General features: G+C 39.9%; 1 protein-coding gene across 1 annotated transcript in view; it reads right to left on the bottom strand.

Moving 5' to 3' along the window:
• WNT8B (Wnt family member 8B) overlaps positions 1-21199 on the bottom strand; it is a 35932-nt gene extending 14733 nt beyond the window's left edge. Inside the window, exons 1-2 of the mRNA XM_036027521.1 lie at positions 21179-21199; positions 20204-20389 (exon numbers count right to left, since the gene is read on the bottom strand). Coding sequence (XP_035883414.1) covers positions 20204-20389; positions 21179-21199 — 207 coding nt within the window. The remainder of the gene's footprint in view (positions 1-20203; positions 20390-21178) is intronic.
• Positions 21200-22955: the final 1756 nt, after the last annotated feature.

The raw sequence follows: 22955 nt of genomic DNA, 5'->3' as shown, positions 1-22955 counted from the left end.
CATATAGAGAGAAGACATAATCAATAACAAGGGCCTATGATAAAGACCGAGAAAAACAGTCCATAAAAACTCGGCTTACAATGACCCTAGAGAGTGTGTCCAGAGTGGATGATAGTTTCTTGCAAGAGGCTGTCAGAGTGTAGGTGTATTTCAAATGTGAGTTGAGCTCAGAGTTTTCCCCAGCTGCTGACCCAGCCTGATCTTTTACCTAGGAAAAAACATCTGCTTTCTGAAAAAGTGAGGGTTTATCCTAAGCAAAATTGTATTGACCTCTCTTTCTAAGTCCTCTGAGTTCTCCTCTGTCTCTAATGGCAATAGAGTAAATGGAGCCCACAAAAAAAAAAAAAAAAAAGGATTTTATTAACAGTTCCAAGAGAGACTAGCATTGCCCAGTATAAAGCAGCACTAAACCAATTGTCCCAGCTGGGTACAGGGAAAAACGAGTAAACTCCTTCCATGGAAGAGAGAGGGTTTGGACTGCAACTCCTTTTCTTCTGGTCCTCTTTTTTTAATTATCCCATTTACCTTTGTATAATATCACAAAAAGGAGACCCTTCTTTGTGTCATGTTATCATCCACACACACAAGCACACACACACACACACACACACAGGTGCTCTGCAGGGCATCCCCTTCACCACTTACACAAACTGGATTCCTAAGAAAAGCTGTAACAAAGTGTCTCCTCTCATAGCAGGAGAAACGGGAGCTCTGAAAGGAAAAACTGGGGTCTCAAGTTGTTGGGGAAATCAATGACAAAACTGGGAACTGAGAGCGGGATCGTGTCTCAGGCCCTCAGAGCTTCCCACATGGCAGCTACTAACCTAATCCTGCTCAGTTCCTCCACAAGCCCTGCTTTTTTTTTTATGGACTAAGAACTTTTCTTTATGGACTAGGGAAGCTATTAGGTATGTGCATCTTTTATTGGTGTATTATTTTCCAGATTCCAAAGCAATTTCTCCCTCCTGAATTCATTTCCCGAACTCCAGAGACTCTCTGGCTCTGTGAGGATGAGAATTCCCTTCCAGTGTGACAAGCTTAGTGGAGCCCCACTTGGCCGCCCTTGTCCTTTTTGCACCTGTCAGTGGGGACAACTCAACAAAAACGTGATAGGACCACAAATTACTATGAATGCAATGATTTTTAAAATTAGTGTCTATTTTACTGGTCATAATATACATTTGAAAAAATTGTTGCACATACATACAGAAAATAATTGTAACTATTGACGACACTTGGTGAGAATATGGATTCCAAGTTGCCCCCCTGCCCCCGCCCCCACGAGAACAGCAGCCTTTGCTAACCAGGGGTTTTGCATGTCATCATTGGGTGAAATTTCAACAGCCACAGAGGGTTACTCTAAAAACACAAATGTAGAGAACCAAGGGATGATGTGTTTCAAAAGCTGCTTTAAAACACAAAGATTTCAAATAAATTCTTGCTCTAGTGCAGAAAAGGAACTGACCCTGTTTCAATCCTTTGGAGAAGAGCAAGGGTAGTGATCCCTGTTAAAGAATGTGAGCAGAGCCTCAGCTGGCCTCTGTGTCCCAGTGCATCTTTCTGATTTGGTGATGGAGCTGAGGTGAGGAAGACAGAGAGAGAAAGAAGGGAAGAAAGAGTGATGCATAGAACCGGGCAAGGCCTGGTATTATTATGGGACATTATTTAGAGTCAAATGAAGGGAACGATGAAAGAAAAACACGTTCTAGGTCCATTCATTCCAGAGGAGTAAGTATACGGGAGGCGGAAAGTCAAACTGCTTCCTCTCGGGTCACCACTGTAACCATCGCCATCTGCTTGGCTGCACCACGCTTTCCCACACTCTTCTTTTTGGGGGTGGTGGGGAGCAGCCATTAAGAATTAAGAAAAACAAAAGATTTTTCTCAAGTTACTAAAGGATAATTCTTTCAAAAACTCCTGAACTGTGGAGAATGCTTTTTTCCCCCAATTATTTTGCACTGAGATTCCTCGTGAAGCTGGGTGCTGCAGGTGCGTGTCATTTTTACCCTCTCCCTTTCAAGCCCAGGAATTCCTGTTGATGGACTCTGTTAGACAGTAATTTCAGGCGCGCCTACAATTGAACAGCCAAGCAGAAATTGTGGTTCTCTATTTGTTAAATGCTTTTGAGGTCCTCACATAAAAGGCTGATAATGAAGCACCAAGAGACACATCTGAAAGGCTGCTGTTGGTCAAATTTCTCTGCACGGCACAAAGGAAAAGATGACCTTGTGCAAAACCCTGATAGCTCCATTATAAGAATAACCACGATTTCATGTTAAATTCGAACATCACATTGCAAATGCTACCAATACTAGGTTCTTGGCAAAGTATAAATATTTAATTCAAATTGGGGCTTATGAGGGAAATGCAATTAAAACTTAATTGCATTATACAGATTTGTACATTTTCTCCTCAAAGTCAGGCAAAGCAAGAAGGGGTTCTTAAACCCTGCTTTTAAATTAGAACTTTCTTTCACATCTCTTTTCTTCTTCTTTCTTTTTGAATCCAGACACTTGAATTTGGACAGACAAGCAACCCAGCCACCTTTCAGCATGGCTGTGTCAGTATCGGAATGAAATGAACATGACCCCCTCCAGCAGGGAAGGAACACACAGTAAAGGTATTTTCTTACAGAACAATTCTTCACACTGCCCCGGTGACTGGGGGAAGGAATCTCGTGTTTCCCTTCTGCTGATACTGAATCAGCTGAAGAATACCGTGAATGTCAGAAACGCTCTGAAATAGTCTCTTCTCCCTTTTGTCTTTTTGTTCTCGTGAGGGCGAGAGAAGGGAGATTGTTTTGAATGTGAAATATTTAATTAAAATGCCAATTAAAAACTGACCAATTATTTGGTGGTTCAGTTTATAATTAGATATGTTAATTATTGAATTAACTGGCAGACCATTGTATCATTTTGGCATACTTCTTATCAACTCCCTAATAAAGATAGCTATACTTATTTATAATAAGAATACGCTCTCAATTAGCACAGGAAGCTGATTTCAGCAAAGACATTCCTATTCTTGCTTCGTCAACAGTTTTTGTAGCACTTGGATTCATATCCTGGTTAAATAGATGGTCAAAGGGGGAACTGATAAAGAGAGAGATTGAGCTTACATCTTAATTGAGGGAAAACTACAAACACCCTGGCAACATGCATTTCCTGCATCTCACATCTGTATATTATTGCACACTTGCTTATTAACTTGTCCACATATAGAGACTTTATGTGGTTTCTAAGAGCTAAGTGCAAGTGATCATATCATCCCTCATTTGTGCAGGGGTTTGTAGTTACAAAGCACTTTCACACACATTATCTAAATTTCTGAGCAACTAGAAATATTTGTAAATTAAGTAAGTTAAACAAATATGTAGAAAAGTTTAGATTTCTAAAATGTCTTCTTTCCAACATGTTTTTAAACCCAGTACCAACTCAGGAGCTCGAGGTAATTTTTAATCTCTAGGAAGTGATATGAGCTGTTACTCAGAATATTCTGAAACATTCAAGTCAGACAATGCAGAATTAAATCCCACTGAATTTTTGTCTTCACCTCAAAGGTCAGATTCAACACACGTGGAGCTTTCTCTGAGCCACCTTCTTCTTCTTCGTGATGCTGAAATCAGTGTTTGGTAAAAAGGGCTACTGTCTTTCCCCCCAAACCACTTAGAATATTTGTGATATAGCACAGATATTCTTTTATTGGCAGGGGTCTACAGATTTCCCAAAGTCAGTCATAGATTTGGAAGAACCCTACTGCCTTAAACAATTTTTCCTAGGAGAGATCCCAAAGCGCCCTACATTCCTAGAAGTGAAAATGACCTCTCTCCCATAGAATCCATGCACATACCTAATTCCAAGTTCCAGGTTACTTACCAGGTGTGGATGAGTTGGAGAACACAGGTGAGAAGAAAAATGCACACAGAAAGCCTCATAAGCAACATAATCCTCTGGAGTAACAGAGATAGAAAAATTCTAAAAACTTGGGAGACTGAGACGTAAGATGGTAGTGGGATGGAATTCTCCTCAAACCCCAACTTCCTTGGTGTGTAAGCGATCCCAAACAGAGTTAAGGGGAGGTGAAATGGAGCTGCCAAACTTCCAAAGAAGAGATTATCTACTTAATTAAAGTTTTTTTCCCCCTCTAAGTCCTTCAGCCAATCAGAACTCAAGTGCCAGAGAAAGATTGAGTCGATCAAAAGAACACTCCAGGATCCTCCCAGACAAATGCAGAAGAAGGGGACGAGGAAAGGGGGACAAAGAGAGGAACACGGAGAAAGAGGACAAAGAAAGAGGGGTGGGGGGAGGAAAAGAGACATAGCAAATCCCCTCCACATAATCACTGCGTGGAGTCTCTCTCCTCCCTCTTGCTGATGCCCTCCCACCCCACCACTGCCTCCCCCACCACGCACACTCACACACAGAGGAGGACTCAGGGAGAAGAGCCTGGTCCCCAAGGGGATTTACAGGGACTGTGCTTTCCCTGTTGTCCTTTGTAGGGCTTTGAGACTTAATTTGCATTTAGGATAGCGCTCTTCAGAGAAAAGTATACCATGTACTATGGGAACCTCGGCTCTCTGATTTGAGAATGTGGGAATGGGACCCAACAGTCTCTGGTATTCTTCCTCTAAGTTACAAAGAAATTTAGGAAACTTGTGGGAGCCCAATGGTTCCTTCCTTTCAACTTTACCTTTAGACACTTACTTGCTGAACACTTATTACATCCTCAACACTACCCTAGGCACTGTGGACATTTTTTAAACCCAAAACAGGATTTCTGTCCTAAAGACATTTACAACCTACTAAGGTGACAATGTAAGATGCAATTTAATAAGGTATTAAATTGCTACAAACTGACTCTAAAGCATACAGGCTGATTTAGGCAAAGTTTTTTGAAGAAGACAGGATATGAACTTCCAAGAAGGGATGAGATTTCAATAGACAGTCAAATTCCTATTCTCTTCACCTTGGTGATAAGGCCAGTTGGGCACCCAAGCCTTCTGCTCACACACCTCCGTCCCTTCTGTTCCAGTAGAGAGAGGTAGGGCCACCTCAGTCTCAGTACAGGGGTCCCCGGAGGGCCCCCAACTCACTTCCATGTGGCCATATCATCTCCTACAGCATCCACATCACCTTTTCTCAGGGCTCCCCAGAGACAGCGATCTGTCTCTCTGTTCTTCATTGTATCCTCATTTCTCTTGCTTCAGAACCCCCTCGGGCCAGATCTACACTGGCAAACTGAATTGGAGAATACAACATTATTAGATTAATTCATTGTCTAGATTATTTAGGCCAGATGATTCAGGGGTCTTCACCTGAATATTTTGACCAGGTAACTTTGTCACCCACTTGGAATATTCTGGACCAGGACTTCATTTGGGATTCTTTATTGTAAAGATGAGCTTGGGCAGTTTTGATCCCCACACAAAGAACTTTAGGTCCTTCTCTCTATTTCCCCCCGCCTAAATTAATCAATTATCAAGGTATAATTGACAAATAAAAATTGCATATACTTAAGGTGTATAATTTTGTTGTGAGAACAACCAAATGGGGTGTCCAATCTTTTGGCATCTCTAGGCCACAGTGGAAGAAGAGTTGTCTTGGGCCACACATTAAATACATTGTGATACATAATCACCAAAAAAAGCTCATAATGTTTTTTAAAAATTATATTATTGCTGTTCAATTACAGTTGCCTGCAATTTATCCCCCACCACTACCCCCCCAACCCCAGCAAAACCCACCTCCCTCCCTTGCTTCCACACCGCCCCCCCCCAATAAGGTTTCAAGTAAATTCATGATTTTGTGTTGGGCTGCATGCATAGCCATCCTGGGCTGCATGCAGCCCGTGGGCCATGGGTTGGATGCCCCTCTCATAGCAACTTTGACATTTATATAACCTTCTTAAGCTCCTCTCATCTTTTCCAAATCTTAGCTCTGGAGTTTCCTCTCAGTATCTTCAAATCAAGGGTTCCATGTAAAAATAAACTACATTTGCATTATTCCTCAAAAATAAAAGAATTATATTACATTATCCAATGACTTTTACCATTATATGTTTGAAAATATGATATTCTTAGGTCTCCTGGAGTTTTTTATACCAGCAACCGACATATCAAAGCATTTACAACCAAATTTCTTAATCTTCTCTCTACCGTAGTTTATCTTCTGAAGATGTTTGCTTGATATTATTATTTTAGACCTAAAAAGTTGAAAATTAAGGCACAGGGCAGGAAAGCAAATAACAAATACTGTAAGTGGTATTACTCTTTATTATTAATGTCCTCTGCTATACTGTTTAATTCCCACTTAAAACTTTGATAGTAGCATATTGGCTTGGTTGTCTTTTTCCTGAGAAACATGGAAATGTTAATTTGTCTGTATATTTAATTAGCAAAAACTTAATGGGCTCTAATGTATCGAGCCCTGTGGAAACCCCTGAATTATGGTGATAGAGGAGGCTATTACCACATTTATAGTTTTTTTTGAAGACATAGACTAGTAAACACTCAACAGCGCTAAAAGAGAAATGCATGGAGCACTGTGAAAGCACAGAGGCCATATACTTAAAGCAACAGGAGAGAGAGAGGCCGACAGGCTCCCTAGAATATGCACAGACACGGGTGAATCTAGAAAAATGAATAAGAGTAATCAGTAGTGACAGAGAGGAAGGGGGCCCGCACAGGAGGAATAACAGAAGGTCTTACAAGTCTACAAAGCAACAGGTGCATTCAGAGAGCTAGAATTAGCCTGATACAGCTGGAACGTGTATGACACACAGATAGAAGGCGGCCAGCGAAATCAGGTGGGTGCAGGGGCAAAGGGCCTTGTACTAGAGAGTTTGGATTTTATCAAAGGGGATTAAGCAGATAAGTGACATAAAATTTTTATAGCAAAAGGATTATTATTTTTCTGGCAGCGATGAAAGGTGGCTACATGAAACTGGAGGCAGAGACAGTTTAGGGCGGTTGCAGAAATCCAGGTGAGAGGAGACAAGGGCTGACCTGTGGGAGTGAACAAAGGAAGATGGAATCAGGTAGCCCTTTAGGATGGCAGAGGCTACTGTGATTGAGTATTTGCTTCATACTCATTAAATATTCAAGATTCAGTTGTTAATATTTAATCTATTGTCCTCCAAAGTATTTTTAAAAATCTATTATTAAAGTTGATCTGAAGACAATTAATAGTTAGATAAAAGCATCCTTTTAGAGTTAACAGGCACCTTTCCAAGAAATCCACTCTATAAATAAAATAAAAATATTAATAGGAAAATTTTCTATATATAAATTACAAAGTGAATATTTCTTGAATATGCAAAGAGTTATTTTAAACCATTAGGATGAAAAAAACAGCCTTGTTTGAAAATGGCTAATTCATATAAATAAGCTCTTCATGAATGAAGCAATAAAAATATCCAAAAAATCAGATGAAAATATTCAGCTTTTCTGATTAAAAGAAAAAAGACAGATTAGCTCTGGCTGGTGTGGCTCAGTGGATTAAGTGCTGGCCTGCCAATGAAATGGTCACTGGTTTGATTCCCAGTCAGGGCACATGCCTGGGTTTTGGGCCAGGTCCCCAGTAGGGGCTTACAAGAGTCAACCAAGAGGCAACTGATCCCTATATCTCTCAAACATTGATGTTTCTCTCCCTTTTTCTCCCTCCCTCCCCATCTCTCTAAAAGTAAATAAATAAAATCTTTAAAAATTTAAAATTAAAAAAAGAAAAAAGGTGGATTAAAATGAGATACCACCTTTATTCATCAAATTGGCAAAAGTGTAAAAAAGATATCTAATATTGATAAATATTATGTTTCATCAAATCATCACTTTATATACTGGTAATAATGTAAACTAATTCAATCTTTGGACAGCAATCTGATAATATGAATTTAAAACTTTAATTAAATTAACATGTCTTGACCTAATAATTCTACCTTTAGGAATTAATTAGATAATGTTTATCACAAGGCCTGTCTGGACTAAGTCCAGCCATTGTCAATATAATGAGAACAGTTAGCGCGACATCGATGTAACCTGGTAGCCAAGGAGAGTGGACTAGAATGTGCATGTGTGAACTATGATGACTTCATATGTACTAGTCAGTGGGGGTGGTAGATGCCATTAAATGAGCATGTGTACAGTGTAGCTGTCACATTCAAAATGACAATGAGTAGAACTACGAATCTGCATCAAATTTGCATTAAGCTTGAACATTCCTCCACCAAAACTATTCAGTTGATTCAGAAGGCTTTTGAGGACAAAGCAATGAGTGCAGCACAAATAGAAGTGTGGCACAAACACTTCAAAGATGGTTGAGAATGTGTTGAAAGTGGCTCATGTTCTGAAAGGCCTGCAACAAGCAGAACACCTGAGAATGTTGAATGTATACGGGCTGAAGTCAATAAAGATCGGCAACTGACAGTGTGAGAACTAGTAGCTGATCTGGAGATTCCAAAACTACTGTCTCTGAGATTTGGCACAGGATCTTGGCACGAAACATATCATGGCAAAATTCATTCAACAGCTTCTGCTACCAGAGCAGAAGGAACATCGTGCTATGCTTGCTAATGACTTGATTCAAACCTCTACCAATGTACCAGATTTCCTCAACAAGGTCATAACTTTTAAGGGGATGAGGCACCATTGCCCTATGTACACTGTTTCTTAAATCTTGTATCTTCTTCAATAAATATCTCTATTTTTCATGGGCAATGGCTGGATACTTTCTGGACATACCTCATATACAAAGCTATTCATTAAATTATAAGTAATAGCTTTGAAGTATAAATAACAGCTTTAGTAGAACACTTCTGGAGTATCCTCCCAGCCCATAATGACTGCCTTTGTTGGCTATCTTACCTCAAATGGGAGCCCTCCAGCAGATTTTGTACCACGGGGCAGCATTCCATCCTACACCCAAAACAAAGGGTTGCAGATAAATTGGTACCCAGCTGAGCCAAGCAGGTTTCCACCCTGGGAATTTGGCTCAGAAGGACAATGAGAGAGGAAATAGTATCTCTGTCAAGTTAAGCTTCTCAGTATATGCGATACCATTTTTTTTCCCAAAAGGAAGTAGAATTGGATAGCAAAATGCTTTCTAAAATAGATGACTTAGAAAATCTCGAAGACCTGTAATAGTGGAGAGAAAGGGCCAAAGTCTTTGTACAACCAAAAAGACTATATCAACTTTAAAAAAGTGATAGCTGGCAGTTTAATGTTGATTAACAACTTGTGACTATGATCTTCTTTCAGAGTAAACAACCTCTACTCAGAATTCTCTCTCTTTGTAGAGAAAGTCTAGACAGGAAGTAATTAGTAACCCAGGGGTCCTGTTTAACCCATTCCTTTTTACTTTACTGTTGTACCTTTTCATTAGTTTTTGAAGGGTGCTTAAGAGTGGAAGAAATGTGCCAACACTGAGAAAGAAAAATTGATGTAGAAAACTAATGTGTATTAGTTTCCTAAGGCTGCTACAACAAAGTACCATAAACTGGGAGGCTTAAAACAGAAATGTATTGTCTCACAGTAGGAGGCAGAAGTCGAAAATTAAGGTATCAGCAGGATTGGTTCCTTCTTGAGGGCTCATAGGAGGAATCTGTTTCAAGCTTTTTTTTTTTTTTAAGTTTCTTGGGTCAGCAATTCCTGGCATTCCTTAGCTTGTAGACACATCACTCAAGTCTCTGCCTCTGTTCTTCCATGGGGCACTTTCTGTGTGTCTAAGTCTCTTCTCTGCTAATAAGGACATTGGTCATATTGGGTTAAGAGCCCACCCTACTCCAGTATGACTTCATCTTAACTAATTATATCTACAATAACTCTTATTTCCAAATAAGGTCATATTCTCAGGTACAGGGTGTTAGGATTTCAACATATCTATTTGCAACCACAATGGAACCCATAATTAATGGTATATATAGCTTTACACATGTAACTCCAACAAATCTGTTCTTATTCAGATGTTGTATAATCTCAGATTTTAACACTTTGGACCTTTTTACTTGGGTGGTCAAATTCCATACATCAGATGTTGAAAAAAAAGTTCTATGATTCCTGAGCCTGCATTTTGCATATTGAACTCTTTCTCATTGAGCCATTTGATTTACTTTGAGAATTCTTCATTTATCTTCTGGAGGGGTAGTTCCTTGGCTGATGGAGGGAGAGTAGAGTTGATGGGTTGACTATTCTGCATACAGGCTTTAAATTAATAAGTATCTCACCTCGTTTTTCTTCTCTGTTGTACCTGGTGTTTCCCAGTTAAAAGCTTCTCCAAAATTCTGTGAGACTGATCACCCTTCACAAGTCTTCCTCTTCCTTATCCATTCTCTAACTTCCGTATGACGGTTGAAATCTTTCATTTGCTTATGGGTTACCTCATTATTTACCCCACCGTAAATTTTATTTATTTATATGTTATTTCATTGCCATTACTTGAATGAGGAGTGGTCCTTATAGGGAAAAGTGCAAGTGTTTAATTGGCCATTTAAAACTTGTGGATGCATGTACTTAATATTTTGATAGGTATCACCAAATTGTTTTTCCTTTCCAATATTTATAATTCCCTGATTCTTTTTTTTTAAATGTAATTGCACTGGCTAAACTTGAATATAATATGTTGGTGATAGTAGTGGGTGTCCTTATCTTATTTCAGTGGAAATGCTTCCAACAGTTTGTCATTAAACATCATTTTTGTAGTAGGTAAGCATCCTTTAGGAGACTGAGAAATTTTTCCTAATGTTTCTGCTGTTCCTTTTCGGAAGCCAGGTGCTGTGCTGGGAGCATACTCAAGCAGCCCTATGGGAGGGCGAATGTGGCAAAGAGGCCTCCAGCCAGCTGCTAGCATCAGCTTGCCAGCACTGAGAGTGAGCCACCTCCAGAGAGGCTCCTCTAGCGGCAGCTGAGCCTCCAGCTGACTGCAGTGCTAGCCAGGAGTCTTGACTGCAGTCTTATGAGGCCCTCAGCTAGAACCACTCAGCTAAGCCGCTCAAAATTTCTGACCCACAGAAACTGTGAAAACATAAATATTTTTATTAAATTTATCGAAAGAATGGTGGTTAACAACATTATATAAATTTCAGGTGTACAACTTTATAATACAGTATCTGTATCCTCTATTACGTGCTCAACGACTGAAATCTAGTCTCTTTTCATCACCATATGTTAGATCCCTTTTTATCCTCCCTCCACCCGCTTCCCTTCCAGTAACCACCATTCTATTGTCTGTATCCATGAGGGTTTGGGGTTAGTTGTTTGTTTTTTTGTTTTATATCCTACGTATGAAATACAGTTCTTATGCTTTTCCATCTGACTTATTTCATTTAGCATAATACTCAAAATCATCCATGTTGTTGAAAATGACATTTCATGTTTTATGGCTGAGTAATATTCCATTGTATACACGTACCACATCTTCTTTATCCATTCATGCATGGAAGGACACTTGGGTTGTTTCCACGTCTTGGCTATAGTAAATAAGAACATAAATATTTATTGTTGTGTTAAGCCAGTAAGCTTTGGGGTGATGTGTTGTGCAGTAATGGATAACTAATATAGGGAGTATTTGTAGAGGCTTTATCAGATTAAGGAAGTTCCCAACTATTCCTAGTTTTATAAAGGATTTTTAAAAGTTATGAATTGATGTTGAATTTTATCCTTTGCACTTTATACATCTAGTGAATGAACATCTTATCTTCCTCTAATATGTAAACACAATTAATTATATTGGTTGATTTTTAAGTGTTAAACCAAACTTGCATTCCTAGAATAAACTCAATTGGGTTGTAATATATTAGATTTCATTTTCTAACACTTTACTGTATTAGGATTTTTGCATCCCTGTCACTGAGTGAGTATGGCCTACAATTTTCCTTTCTTATAAGTCCTTGCCAAGTTTTGGTATCAGGATTTTGCTAGCTTCACAGAATGAGTTGGGGAATGATTTATCTTTTTCCATTTTCTGGATTGGGTTCTGTAAGGTGGGATTGTATGGCCCTTGAATGCATATCAGAACTCTTCGGCAAACCATCTGGACCTGATTTCTTTGTGACAAGATTTTAAGCTATATTCAGGGTTTTATATATTCTTGAGTCAGTCGTAGTAAGTTATAAATTTTTTTCTAGAAATTGGTTCATCTTATGCAAGTTTTCAAATTTGTTGATGTATATTTTTTCATAACACACTCTCAATATCTCTTTAATCTCTGTTATATTTACAGTGTTCTCATTTTTATAACTCTTATCACATATATGGGCCTCCCCCTCTCTGTTTCTTGATCAATCTTGCCAGAGGTTTTCAAATTTTAATATTTTTTTCTAAAAATCAAATTTTGGTTTTGTTACTCCTCTCTGCTGTATCATTTTCTTAAGTTAATAAGCACTGAGAATTTAGAACAGTACCCAGCACATAGAAAGTGCTATATAAAGTATTCGCTGATTTTATATTTGTTATTTCCTCCCTTTTACTTACTTTCTTTGGATTTTTTGTGTTTTCCGTTTTCTAAGTTGTTAAGTTGCATGCCATTTTGTTCTATCTTGTGGATGCTTGCTCTGAGGTACGCCCACTGCTGGAGCGGCACACTCAAGCAGCCCTCTTGTGATCTTCTTTCCAAAGCCATTGACGTTACAGATTTCCTCTGAGGTCCTACTTTAGCTGAATCACACATGTAATATATTTATGGTTTATGTCATTCAGTTCCAAGTATTTTTGTTTGCTTTACTTTTTTCTTTTTTTCTTGTTTTTCTTTTTGTTCTTTCTTGTTTTTCTTGTTGGTTTTTAGTACTTTTTAATTATAAAAATATATTTTTTGTAACATTGGATATGTCCATTAAATAAAGCTGTGAATTATGTTGTTGAGAATTGTTAAAGCTTCCTGATAAATTCATCTTTATCTCAAGTAATGTTTTTTGCCTTAATGTTTATTTTATCTGATATTGATACGGCTAACCAAGTTGTTGTTAGTGTTTGCCTGGTATGTCTTTTTCTGTCTTTTTACTTCAAAATATTCTCTGTCCTCTCTCTGTAATAAACCTCACAAAGATAGATTTACTTCATTTTTTAATTTTTTTTAATTTTTTCAAATATATTTTATTGATTATGCTATTACGGTTGCCCCAATTCTTCCTCCTATGCCTCCCCACCTGGTACCCCCATTCCCTTCAGCAACACCCCCCTTGGTTCATGTCCATGGGTCATGCATATAAGTTCTTTGGCTTCTCCATTTCCTGTACTCTTCTTAACATTCCCCCTGCCTATTCTGTACCTACCAACTATGCTTCTTAATTCCTGCGCCTTTTCCCCATTCTCCCTCTTCCCCCTCCCAGCTGATAACCTTCCAGATGACCTCCAGATCTGTGATTCTGTTCCTGTTCTGGTCGTTTGCTTAGTTTGTTTTTCTAGATTCAGTTGTTGATAGTTGTGAATTTGTTGCCATTTTAATGTTCATAGTTTTGATGTTTTTCTTTTTCTTGGATAGGTCCCTTTAACATTTCATATAATAAGGGCTTGGTGATGATGAACTCCTTTAGCTTTACCTTGTCTGGGAAGCACTTTATCTGCCCTTCCATTCTAAATGATGGCTTTGCTGGATAGAGTAATCTAGGTTGTAGGTCCTTGCTTTTCATCACTTTGAATACTTCTTGCCAGTCCCTTCTTGCCTGCAAAGTTTCTTTGGGAAATCAGCTGAGAGCCTTATGGGAACTCCTTTGTAGTTAACTCTGCTTTTCTCTTGCTGCTTTTAAGATTCTCTCTTTATCCTCAACCTTTGGCATTTTAATTATGATGTGTCTTGGTGTGGGCCTCTTTGGGTTCAACTTGCTTGGGACTCTGTGCGTTGTGGACTTGTATGTCTATTTCCATCACCAAATTAGGGAAGTTTTCTTTCATTATTTTTTCAAATAAGTTTTCAATTTCTTGCTCTTCCTCTTTTCCTTCAGGCATCCCTATGATTCAGATGTTGGTACATTTAAAGATACCCTAGAGGGTCCTTATATTATCCTCAATTTTTTTTGTTTTTTGTTTTTTTAATTATTTTTTCTTCTTGCTACTCTGGTTGAACGCTTATTTCTTCCTTATGTTCCAAATCATTGATTTGAATCCTGGCTTCCTCCTCCACTGCTGGTTCCCTGTAGATTTTTCCTTGTTTCACTTAGTATAACCTTCATTTCTTCCTGAGTCTTTTTTATGTTGTTGCCATACTCAATGATTTCTTTGAGAATCCTGAACACCAGTGTTTTGAACTCTGCATCTGATACGTTGGTTATCTCCCTTTCATTTAGTTCTTTTTCTGGGGTTTTGTTCTGTTCTTTCAACTGGGCCATATTTCTTTGTCTCCTCAACTTGGCAGTCTCCCTGTGTTTGCTTCTATGTATTAGGCAGAGCTACTTTGACTCTTTGTCTTAGTAGTGTGGCCTATTTTAGAAAAAGCAACTGTAAATTGTTGGGGTGGAGCCTTTGGTATACTCACCAGGGCAGGACAACCTGCTTCACTGCTTTCTAGCTCTGTGTAGGGGGAGGACTTGGAGAGGGGACAAGGCTGCTGCCTAGCTTCTGGAGGTTTTCCCAGACTCGCCCCATTTCCAGTCACTTCACCCACTCCCCAAAAGTGACTGGTGCCCTTCCAGCTGTTGCCCTGGTGCTGAATTCCAGAGGAGGAGGGTTTGCATATGTTCTAAGTCAGTGTGGGCCCTTTAAGCAGAGTCTCCTGAAAATCTGGCAATTGTTTTCCACTGTCCCAACCCCCACTGATTTTTACAGCCATAAGTTATGGGGATTTTTCTTCCCAGCGCTCAAACCCTGGGCTGTGCAGTCTGGCCTGGGACTGGGATTGCTGGCTCCCAAGCTGTCCCGCCTGACTTTTATCCACCACACGTGAATGTGGGGCTGACTGTTCTGCCACCACCGCCTCTCCGTGCCGCACCACATCCCTGTGCCTCTCCACCCATCTCCGCGTCTCAGTCCCTCCTACCCACCTGGATGAATGTGTTTTCTTTAAATCCTTGATTGTTGGGCTTCTATACAGCTTGATTTTCTGATGGTTCTGGGTGTTATTTGTTTTGAGATCTAGTTGTAATTCTTTCCATGATTGTGTGAGGTGTCTACGCGTGTCTACATGTGCCTCCATCTTGACTGTAAGTCCAGATTTACTTTAAATCAATCTATACTTGTCTTAAATGGGACCATTTAATCCATTTACATATTTGAATTTCCTCCTGCTATCTTTTGGGGATTTTCATTTGTTCCTCCCCATCATGTGTCTTTTTCTATCTTTCCTTGCCTTCTTTTAAAGTAATTGAAATTTTGTTATTCTTTATTTCCTTTAGTAACTTGGAAGTTATATACTCTCTATTTTTTTTAGTGTTTACCCTTGAAATTTTATTATCTATACTCAACTTTTCAAATGGAACAAAAAAGGAATATCAGGTAAAAGTAAGGAAATATGAATAATGTATGGGCTTTAGCTAATAATAAAATATCAGTGTTGATTGGTTGATTGTAACAAATGTAAACTACACTAATCTAATGTAAGATCATAATAACAGAGAAAACTGAGTGGAGGGCATTTGGGAACTCTCAAAACTGTCTTTGCATTTTTTTCTATAAATCAAAAACTATTCTAAAATGTGAAATATGTTTTTAAAATAAATGATAAACTACAGAGAGAATAAAAATAATTGAGATTATATAATTGAGAAGCTTGATCCAGAACTTCCACTTCTATTAGTGTGGCAGACACATACCCAGAGCAACTCTTGCATTGAAAACATCTAAATATGCTGGATAATTTTTTTACGTTTTTTTAAAAGATTTTATTTATTTATTTTTAGAAAGAGGGGAAGGAATAGAGAAAGAGAGGGAGAGAAACATCAGTGCATGATTGATTGCCTCTTGCATGCCCCCAGGTGGGGACCTGGCCCACATCCCAGGCACGTGCCCTGAATGGGAATCAAACCAGTTACCTGCGGTTCACAGGCCAGTGCTCAGTGCACTGAGTAACACCAGCCAGGGCTAAATATGCTATATAATTTAAAAAAAATTTTTGAATGAATTAGATGAGCTGACAAGATAATAAGGTTTCCTTATATGTTTACTTATATACTTATAATACTTATAAGTTTAACTTATAATAATACTTATAACTTAACTTATAATACTTATATAAGTTTACTTATATACTTGTAATTATATAAGTAAAAGCAGTAACCCAAAAGATAAGTTGAGCATGATGCTAGATTTTGCCATGCAGGCATTTATTTATTTATTTAAGATTTTATTTATTTATTTTTAGAGAGGGAAGGGAGGGAGAAAGAGAGAGAGAGAGAAACATCAATGTGCGGTTGCTGGGGGTCATGGCCTGCAACCCAAGTATGTACCCTGACTGGGAATCAAACCTGCGACACTTTGATTTGCAGCCAGCACTCAATCCACTGAGCTACGCCAGCCAGGGCTTCCTGAAGGCATTTAAATAAACTTAAACCTGAATTCTGAAGCTGTGGGTTAGATTCTTAAAATTTTATGATGGTCACATCTTAATAGTTTGAACTTTTATTAATGTGAAATATTCCTTTCAGTCCCATTTAAATTTTTCGCCTTGAAATCTATTTTCATCTTATATTAGCAGTAGTTAAGTTTGAAGGGAGTCAAAGTTACGTGCAGATTTTGACAGGCCTTCTGGCCCACACCTGTCCCCAGGAGCTAGGTCAGCACGGATGGCTGCCGCCATCATCAGACCTGCTTCCTCAGTATGCCCTGACCTCCTGACTATCCTGACTCAAGTGTGCAAAAGTCCTTTCTTCTTCAGTTCAGCCAAGACAAGGTCCTTAAATGGTATTTTAAAAATAAAATAGCCCTGGCTGTTGTGCTCAGTGGTTTAGTGCCAGGCTATGAATCAAAGAGTAGTCAGTTTGATTCCCAGTTAAGGCACATTCTTGGATTTTGGACCAGGTCCCCAATAGGAGGCATGTGAGAGGCACCACACACTGATGTTTCTCCCTTTCTCTTTCTCCTTCCCTTCCCCTCTCTCTAAAAATAAATAAATAAAATCTTTTAAAAAATAAAATAAGAGTAAATTTGAAACCACAGAAATAAATGAATTTAGAGAAGATAGAATTCCCAGTAGTAGCTAAAATGTACCAAGCAGTTCTTATGATCTTTCTACAAAGGGGTTTACATTTATTTCTCACAATTCTGTGATGGATGCAGTATTGTTACTGCCCTCATTTCTGGGTGAAGAAGCTGAGGCTTCGAATGACAAGGTAAGGTACCCAGGTTTACAAGCAGGTAAGTGGCAAGCCAGGATTTGAACCTGGATTTGTCTGACCCCAGAGCTTGTTATTTTCACTGCAGTGCTGTACTAACAAAACGAAATTTTACTTATAGATAGTCTTGGCTAGTTTATAAGAGCCTCAGTTTTATTTACTTTCCCCCATCTCGACTTTGAGGAGATTTAACCCCAAAGCCCACTTTTAGTCTTATTGATTTCTCACTAAAGTGTGCTCTAACTGTAATCTGTCAACACTCTCTGGGTTGCTGGACTTTCAGACCTTGTGCCTGTAACCTTCGTTGTGTGGAGCGGCCCGAACACAGGTGGGCCGCTGGTGCTCAGGAGCTTTTCTAGGATCTGCGTCCTTTAGCTATTCTTCAACTTCTCAATTGAACCTGCAGATTCTTGAGAAGATCCGAACATTTTCATAGAAGGCTCTTATGAAAAAACCTGTGAACCTGTAGAAAAAGAGATGAAGAGAGAGACAGGATGGTGAAAGAACTGCTGTCTTTAAGGCAGGTGCTTAAATGTTGAGGTTTCCTCCCTCCCTCCCTTCCTTTTTTCTTCCCTCCCTCCCTCCCTTCCCTTTTTTGATTTTTAGGATGTGTTTATTAAGGCTGGGGACAGTGAAAGAAAGAAAGAAAGACTTAGGGTAGAAGAAGCGACAGGAGAGAAGCCAGGCGGGTCCGTTTTGGCTTTCTAAAACGTTATAAGAAAGAAAGGAGACCAGTGGGGGCTGCTTGGGTTCACTGGGAAGTCAGCAGAGGGGTGCCTTAGAGACAGGTGCAGGGGGCGAGCCCGGGATGAGGATTTTTAGGGCTGTGAAACTGCTCTGTATGGAATTACAATGATGGATAATGTCAGTATACATTTGTCCAAACCCACAGGCTACACAACCCCCAGAGTGAAGCCTGATGTAAACTACAGGCTGTCAGTGAGCGTGACGTGTCAGCATAGGTCCGTCCGCTGCAACACGTGCCCTGCTGAGGCGGAGGGTGTCGGTAAAGGAAGAGGCTACACACGTGTTGAGACAGGGGTATAGGTGAAATCTCTGTACCTTCCTTGTAATTTTGTTGTGAACCTAACGGCTTTAAAAGAAATAGTCTTTCAAAACAAATCATTAAAAAACAAAACTCTAAAAGTTAGCCTGCCCTGGTATTACAAGCAGACAGAGCAGAAGTGGATTTTCCATAAGGCTAAATTAGGACCCCCTGAATTGCCATATGTTCTTGTAAGATTTACAAAAATAAACCATGTTTGTATTTTTTATTAATGAGGGCTCTCCAAGTTCTATAAGCTGCAGGACCTATAAAACCTGGATTGGTCCAAGACATCAGGGATTCCAACAGTGCAAGACATGCAGATCCGTTACTCCTTTCCACAGAGTGTTTTTGTTTTTTTTTTTCTCTTTAAACTAGCTAGAAGATACCTTGCCTAGGAAAGGGGGATTAATGAAACAGCTACAACACTGGGTGAACTTCTAGACTTTTTTAGTTTAAATGATGCTAAAAAGTTAAACATTTTAAACATTCATGTTCCCAGTAGAGTTGGGTTCTCTTCCAACAATGAGGGTATAGATATCTCATTTTCCATCTGCTGAACGTCATTTTATCTTCAGTATTTGTCAGTTTCTGTTTAATTTCTTTTTGGTTTTTAAACTTTCCCTTTTTTCACCTTCTATTCCTCTTAAGGTGTTATCTGTTGTATTTATTGGATTTCATCTTGATACTTTTCTGTTGCTTATTGTTATGTGCTGTTGATTTTCCTGAAATTTTAGGATATATGAGTGTAGTGTTTTATTTTTTTAAAGATTTTATTTATTTACTTTTAGAGAGGGGGGGAGGGAGGGAGAAAGAGAGGGGGAGAAACAGCAATGTGTGAGAGATACAGCAACCAGTTGCCTCTTGCATACCCCCAACCCGAGACCTGGCCCGCAACCTAGGCATGTGCCCTGACCAGGAATCAACCGGAGACCCTTTGGCTGGCAGGCCGGCACTCAGTCCACTGAGTCACCCCAGCCAGGGCAAGCGCAACGTTCTAAATAATGGTGGTTTGCTTTCTGAAAATTCCTGACATTGTCGCCTTGCCCATCTTGATCCTCACCCTCTTTTTCCTTGGCTCTATTATCTGAATCCTGTTTAACTTTGATTCTACGCCCAGAAGTTTCTCCTCAGTTGTATGGCCATGCCCTGGGATGGAGCCCTGGCTGGTCCGTTTCCAGAGTTCGTAGGGGCTGGACTGGCCGAGCCACTTCAGATTTTAGCACGGGCCCCCGTGCATTCATTCACTAATGGGATTAGGCCAAACTCCTCCAGCTTGACCTCTTGTTCTTAAACTGACTCCCCTCACTTTCTTGTTGGCTCTTTGGGGGGTTTTCAGTTTGGGGGTCTGTCAGAAGTCCTGTGGCTTCCTCTGCTCTCTCCCACTCCAATGCTGAAAGCACGCAGAGGTGGCTGTTGGTGATTTGCTGTCACCTGCTTGCACACCTCGTGGTTCTCCGAGATGCCTTGTCACCTAGTTTTGCAAATTGTCCTCCATAAATTTTGGGTTTGCTCTCTGTTGCCCTCTTGGATTTTATGTGGAGTTTTGAACAGATTAAATAACTATACTGTCCTTACTGCCATTTGTCTAATACCTATATTTTATTTTTGGAAAACAATGTACAAAAATGATCCATTCTAGTTGTTTAAAAGAAAATTCAGAGATATATAATATAAAAAAAGAATGTTCCCCTCCTCCCAGTTCCATTCTCCAGCAGTATTTACTGTTAAGAGATATATCTTTCCAAACATTTTTCCTTTATTTTGCTGCATAGGTGCATATATATGCACATATATACATACACACATATACATACGCACTGCTTTTCTATCCATGTTTTTATTGCAGTTAACTTTTTCCACTTAATGATACACTAGGAACATCTCTGAGGACGAATGTAGTCTGATTACCAAGTGGATAGTTCTCTTGGGAGGCACACACACTTCTTGTTGCTTGAAAACAGACAGTTCAGTAGCGTCGCGGTCCACAGCAGGATAACTGATGGTATGCGCCTGCAGTGCGAGGATCTGGGCGCACAGGACCGCTGGGCGAAGACCTTCTCTGTGAGCCCCAGGCTGCTTTGCTACAAGAAAATTCTGTTTCGGGAATAGTCCACACTAGAGTAACCCTCTGACCTGGGCTTTTTCAATACTATTTTTCCTCTTCTCCAGCTGAGTAGGAGATTTAGTCTTGGGCCAAAGAGGAAGACTGTTGAACTCATGAGGCTCCAGCGCGGTGTGGCGACCCGAGCAGAGACAAGCGAGGCTCTGGGCCCAGCTCTACCTCGACTGCACTAACACTGAGCAAGTTGTTTGACATTTCTGGGCTCAAAGAAAAATGTTATTTGTCTGTCTAGTAAATTGTTTCAAAATGCATTACAGCTCAATTTTATTTTTTACTTTTTAAAATTGTTGTTCAAATACAGTTGTCTTCAGTTTCCCTCCACCATTCCCCCCACCCCATAGCCATTCCCACCTCCCACCTCTGACCCCACCCCTCCCTAGTTTTGTCCATATGCCCTTTACAGATGATCCTGACAACCTTTTCCCTCCCATCTACCCTCTGGTTACTGTCAGTTTGTTCTTTATTTCAACATTTTTGGTTATATTCTGCTTGCTTATTTCTTTTGTTGGTTAGGTTCCACTTAAAGGTGAGATCATATGATATTTGTCTTTCACTGCCTGGCTTATTTCACTTAGCATAATGCTTTCCAGTTTCATCCATGCTGTTGCAAAGGGTAGGAGCTCCTTCTTTCTTTCTGCTGCATAGAATTCCATTATGTAAATGTGCCATAGTTACAGCTCAATTTAAAAAAAAGGAAAGAAGCTATGTAGGGTATGTGCTTTCCAGTTCCATTTGTAAGCATCTTTCCTTTTCCATCTTACCTGCTGCCCTTGCACAGACATGCACGCTCTACTTGGCCTCTGAAAGTTTTGAGGTTCATACCCTGAGACAAGGTCATTTTTAAGGCCATGTTTTTTGAAGTGTGATCTACAGGTTTGTTAAAGTGAAGATTCCTGGGCCCCAAAGCAGGTTACTTGATCAGAACCCTGCAGAGTGGCCTAGGGGACCGCATTCTTAATGTGAGCTTCTGCTGGTTCTGCTGTTCACCAAAGTTTGAAATCTCCTACTAAGTTGGGTATGATTGGAACTATATCATTCTAACATTATAGATAGAGAGAGGGGTGGGAAAGGGAATTGAAGATTAACAAATGTATTTATCTCCCTGCTATTCTGAGAAGGAAAGGACACTTTCCTTACTTTACTTTCATAACAGGTTGTTGGAGCTAAGGCCAAGCAGTTGTCCTCAAAGCAAGGCATTAGGACCCAGGAAGACCTATGTTCGTAGTGAGTCATTAGATCACACAGGTCTTAGAGCGAAGTTGTAGAAATCAAGGGAGTAGGCTAATATTACTACTATTAATAAATAATGTTTATTGAACACCATGTGCCAGGCAGGGTGCAAAAGAGGTTAAATTATCTCTTTTGAGTCTTATAACAGCCTTCAGAGGCAGATATGGCTGCCTCCTATTATAAATAAGCATTCAGAAAAGTTAGGTAACTTTTTAAATGTCCCATGATTGATGAGCTGTTGAATTAGGATTCAAATTCAGTTCCAAAAGACAGCCAGGTCACCCCTGTTCCCTCCCTGGGTTATCAATACATAGGAGGGAGACAGTGGGGCCCGGCACTAGGGAATTGTGACTTTGTTGGATCATAAATTCTTTGCCCAGATGGATGCGATTAAACACTAACAGAGGTGTGATTAGTACATTCCTTAAGATGCAGATGGGCTTACTCCATAAAGTGTGCTTTTATTTCCTAGAGAACTCACTAACACAGAGCAGATTCTCATTATGTTTGTTGTTATTGAATTGAGAAATGGAAGCTGAGTTTGCCGAATCCTGCGAGGACTGAGCCCCCTTCTGGTCTTCTATAAAAGAGACCCCAGTGATCTTTGGGAGACATTTTTCAAAAACAGATGACTGGGCCCCTCCCCGAATTTTTGAATCAGTTTCTTGGGGTAGACTCTAGGACTGTGTGTCTTTAAAACAGTTCCCCTGGTGATTCTGTGGGTCAATCAGGTTTGGAAACTGTTGGATTAAATGACCCCAGAAGGAACTTCCTAGGCTAAGGGATAACTCTTCTAATTACAATGGCTCTGATGTAAGTTGCTAGGGAAGCCCAATTTGCACAAAAGAGGCTGCTTTCTTCCTGACCTCTCCTTCTGCCTAATTCTTTTGTGCCCCTGTCCTATACACCTCTCCTTGCTACCCTGGGGTCACCCCCTCGCCCCGCGCCCCCTGCTAACTGGCTGTGAATGACGTTTAGAACAGCAGCGCCACATTGTGGACGGAAACAACAGAGCACGGCCAAAAGCACAGGACCTGTCCTACAGATCGCGGGGGCTGCAATTGCCACGTTGTCCTGAAGAGGGCACCATTCCCTCACATTTTTTTAAATGAGGGTTTTGGTTTTTGTTTTTTTTTTCCCCTGCCCTAGTGAGTGATCTCAGTCAACATCCCGTAGGAGAAAGCATGGGTGGAACATCCCTGCCAGATCAGAAATCAAAACCTTCACGTTGTAAAGCTAGAATAAACTGGGGAAGAAGCCAAGTGCATAGCAGGCATAAGCCTTCTAAAGTTAAAAATCAATCCAGAG

The sequence above is a fragment of the Phyllostomus discolor genome, chromosome 5 (assembly GCF_004126475.2).
Source record: "Phyllostomus discolor isolate MPI-MPIP mPhyDis1 chromosome 5, mPhyDis1.pri.v3, whole genome shotgun sequence".
NCBI classification, from domain to species: Eukaryota; Metazoa; Chordata; class Mammalia; order Chiroptera; family Phyllostomidae; genus Phyllostomus; species Phyllostomus discolor.
This window is presented reverse-complemented; position numbering and strand designations above follow the sequence as displayed.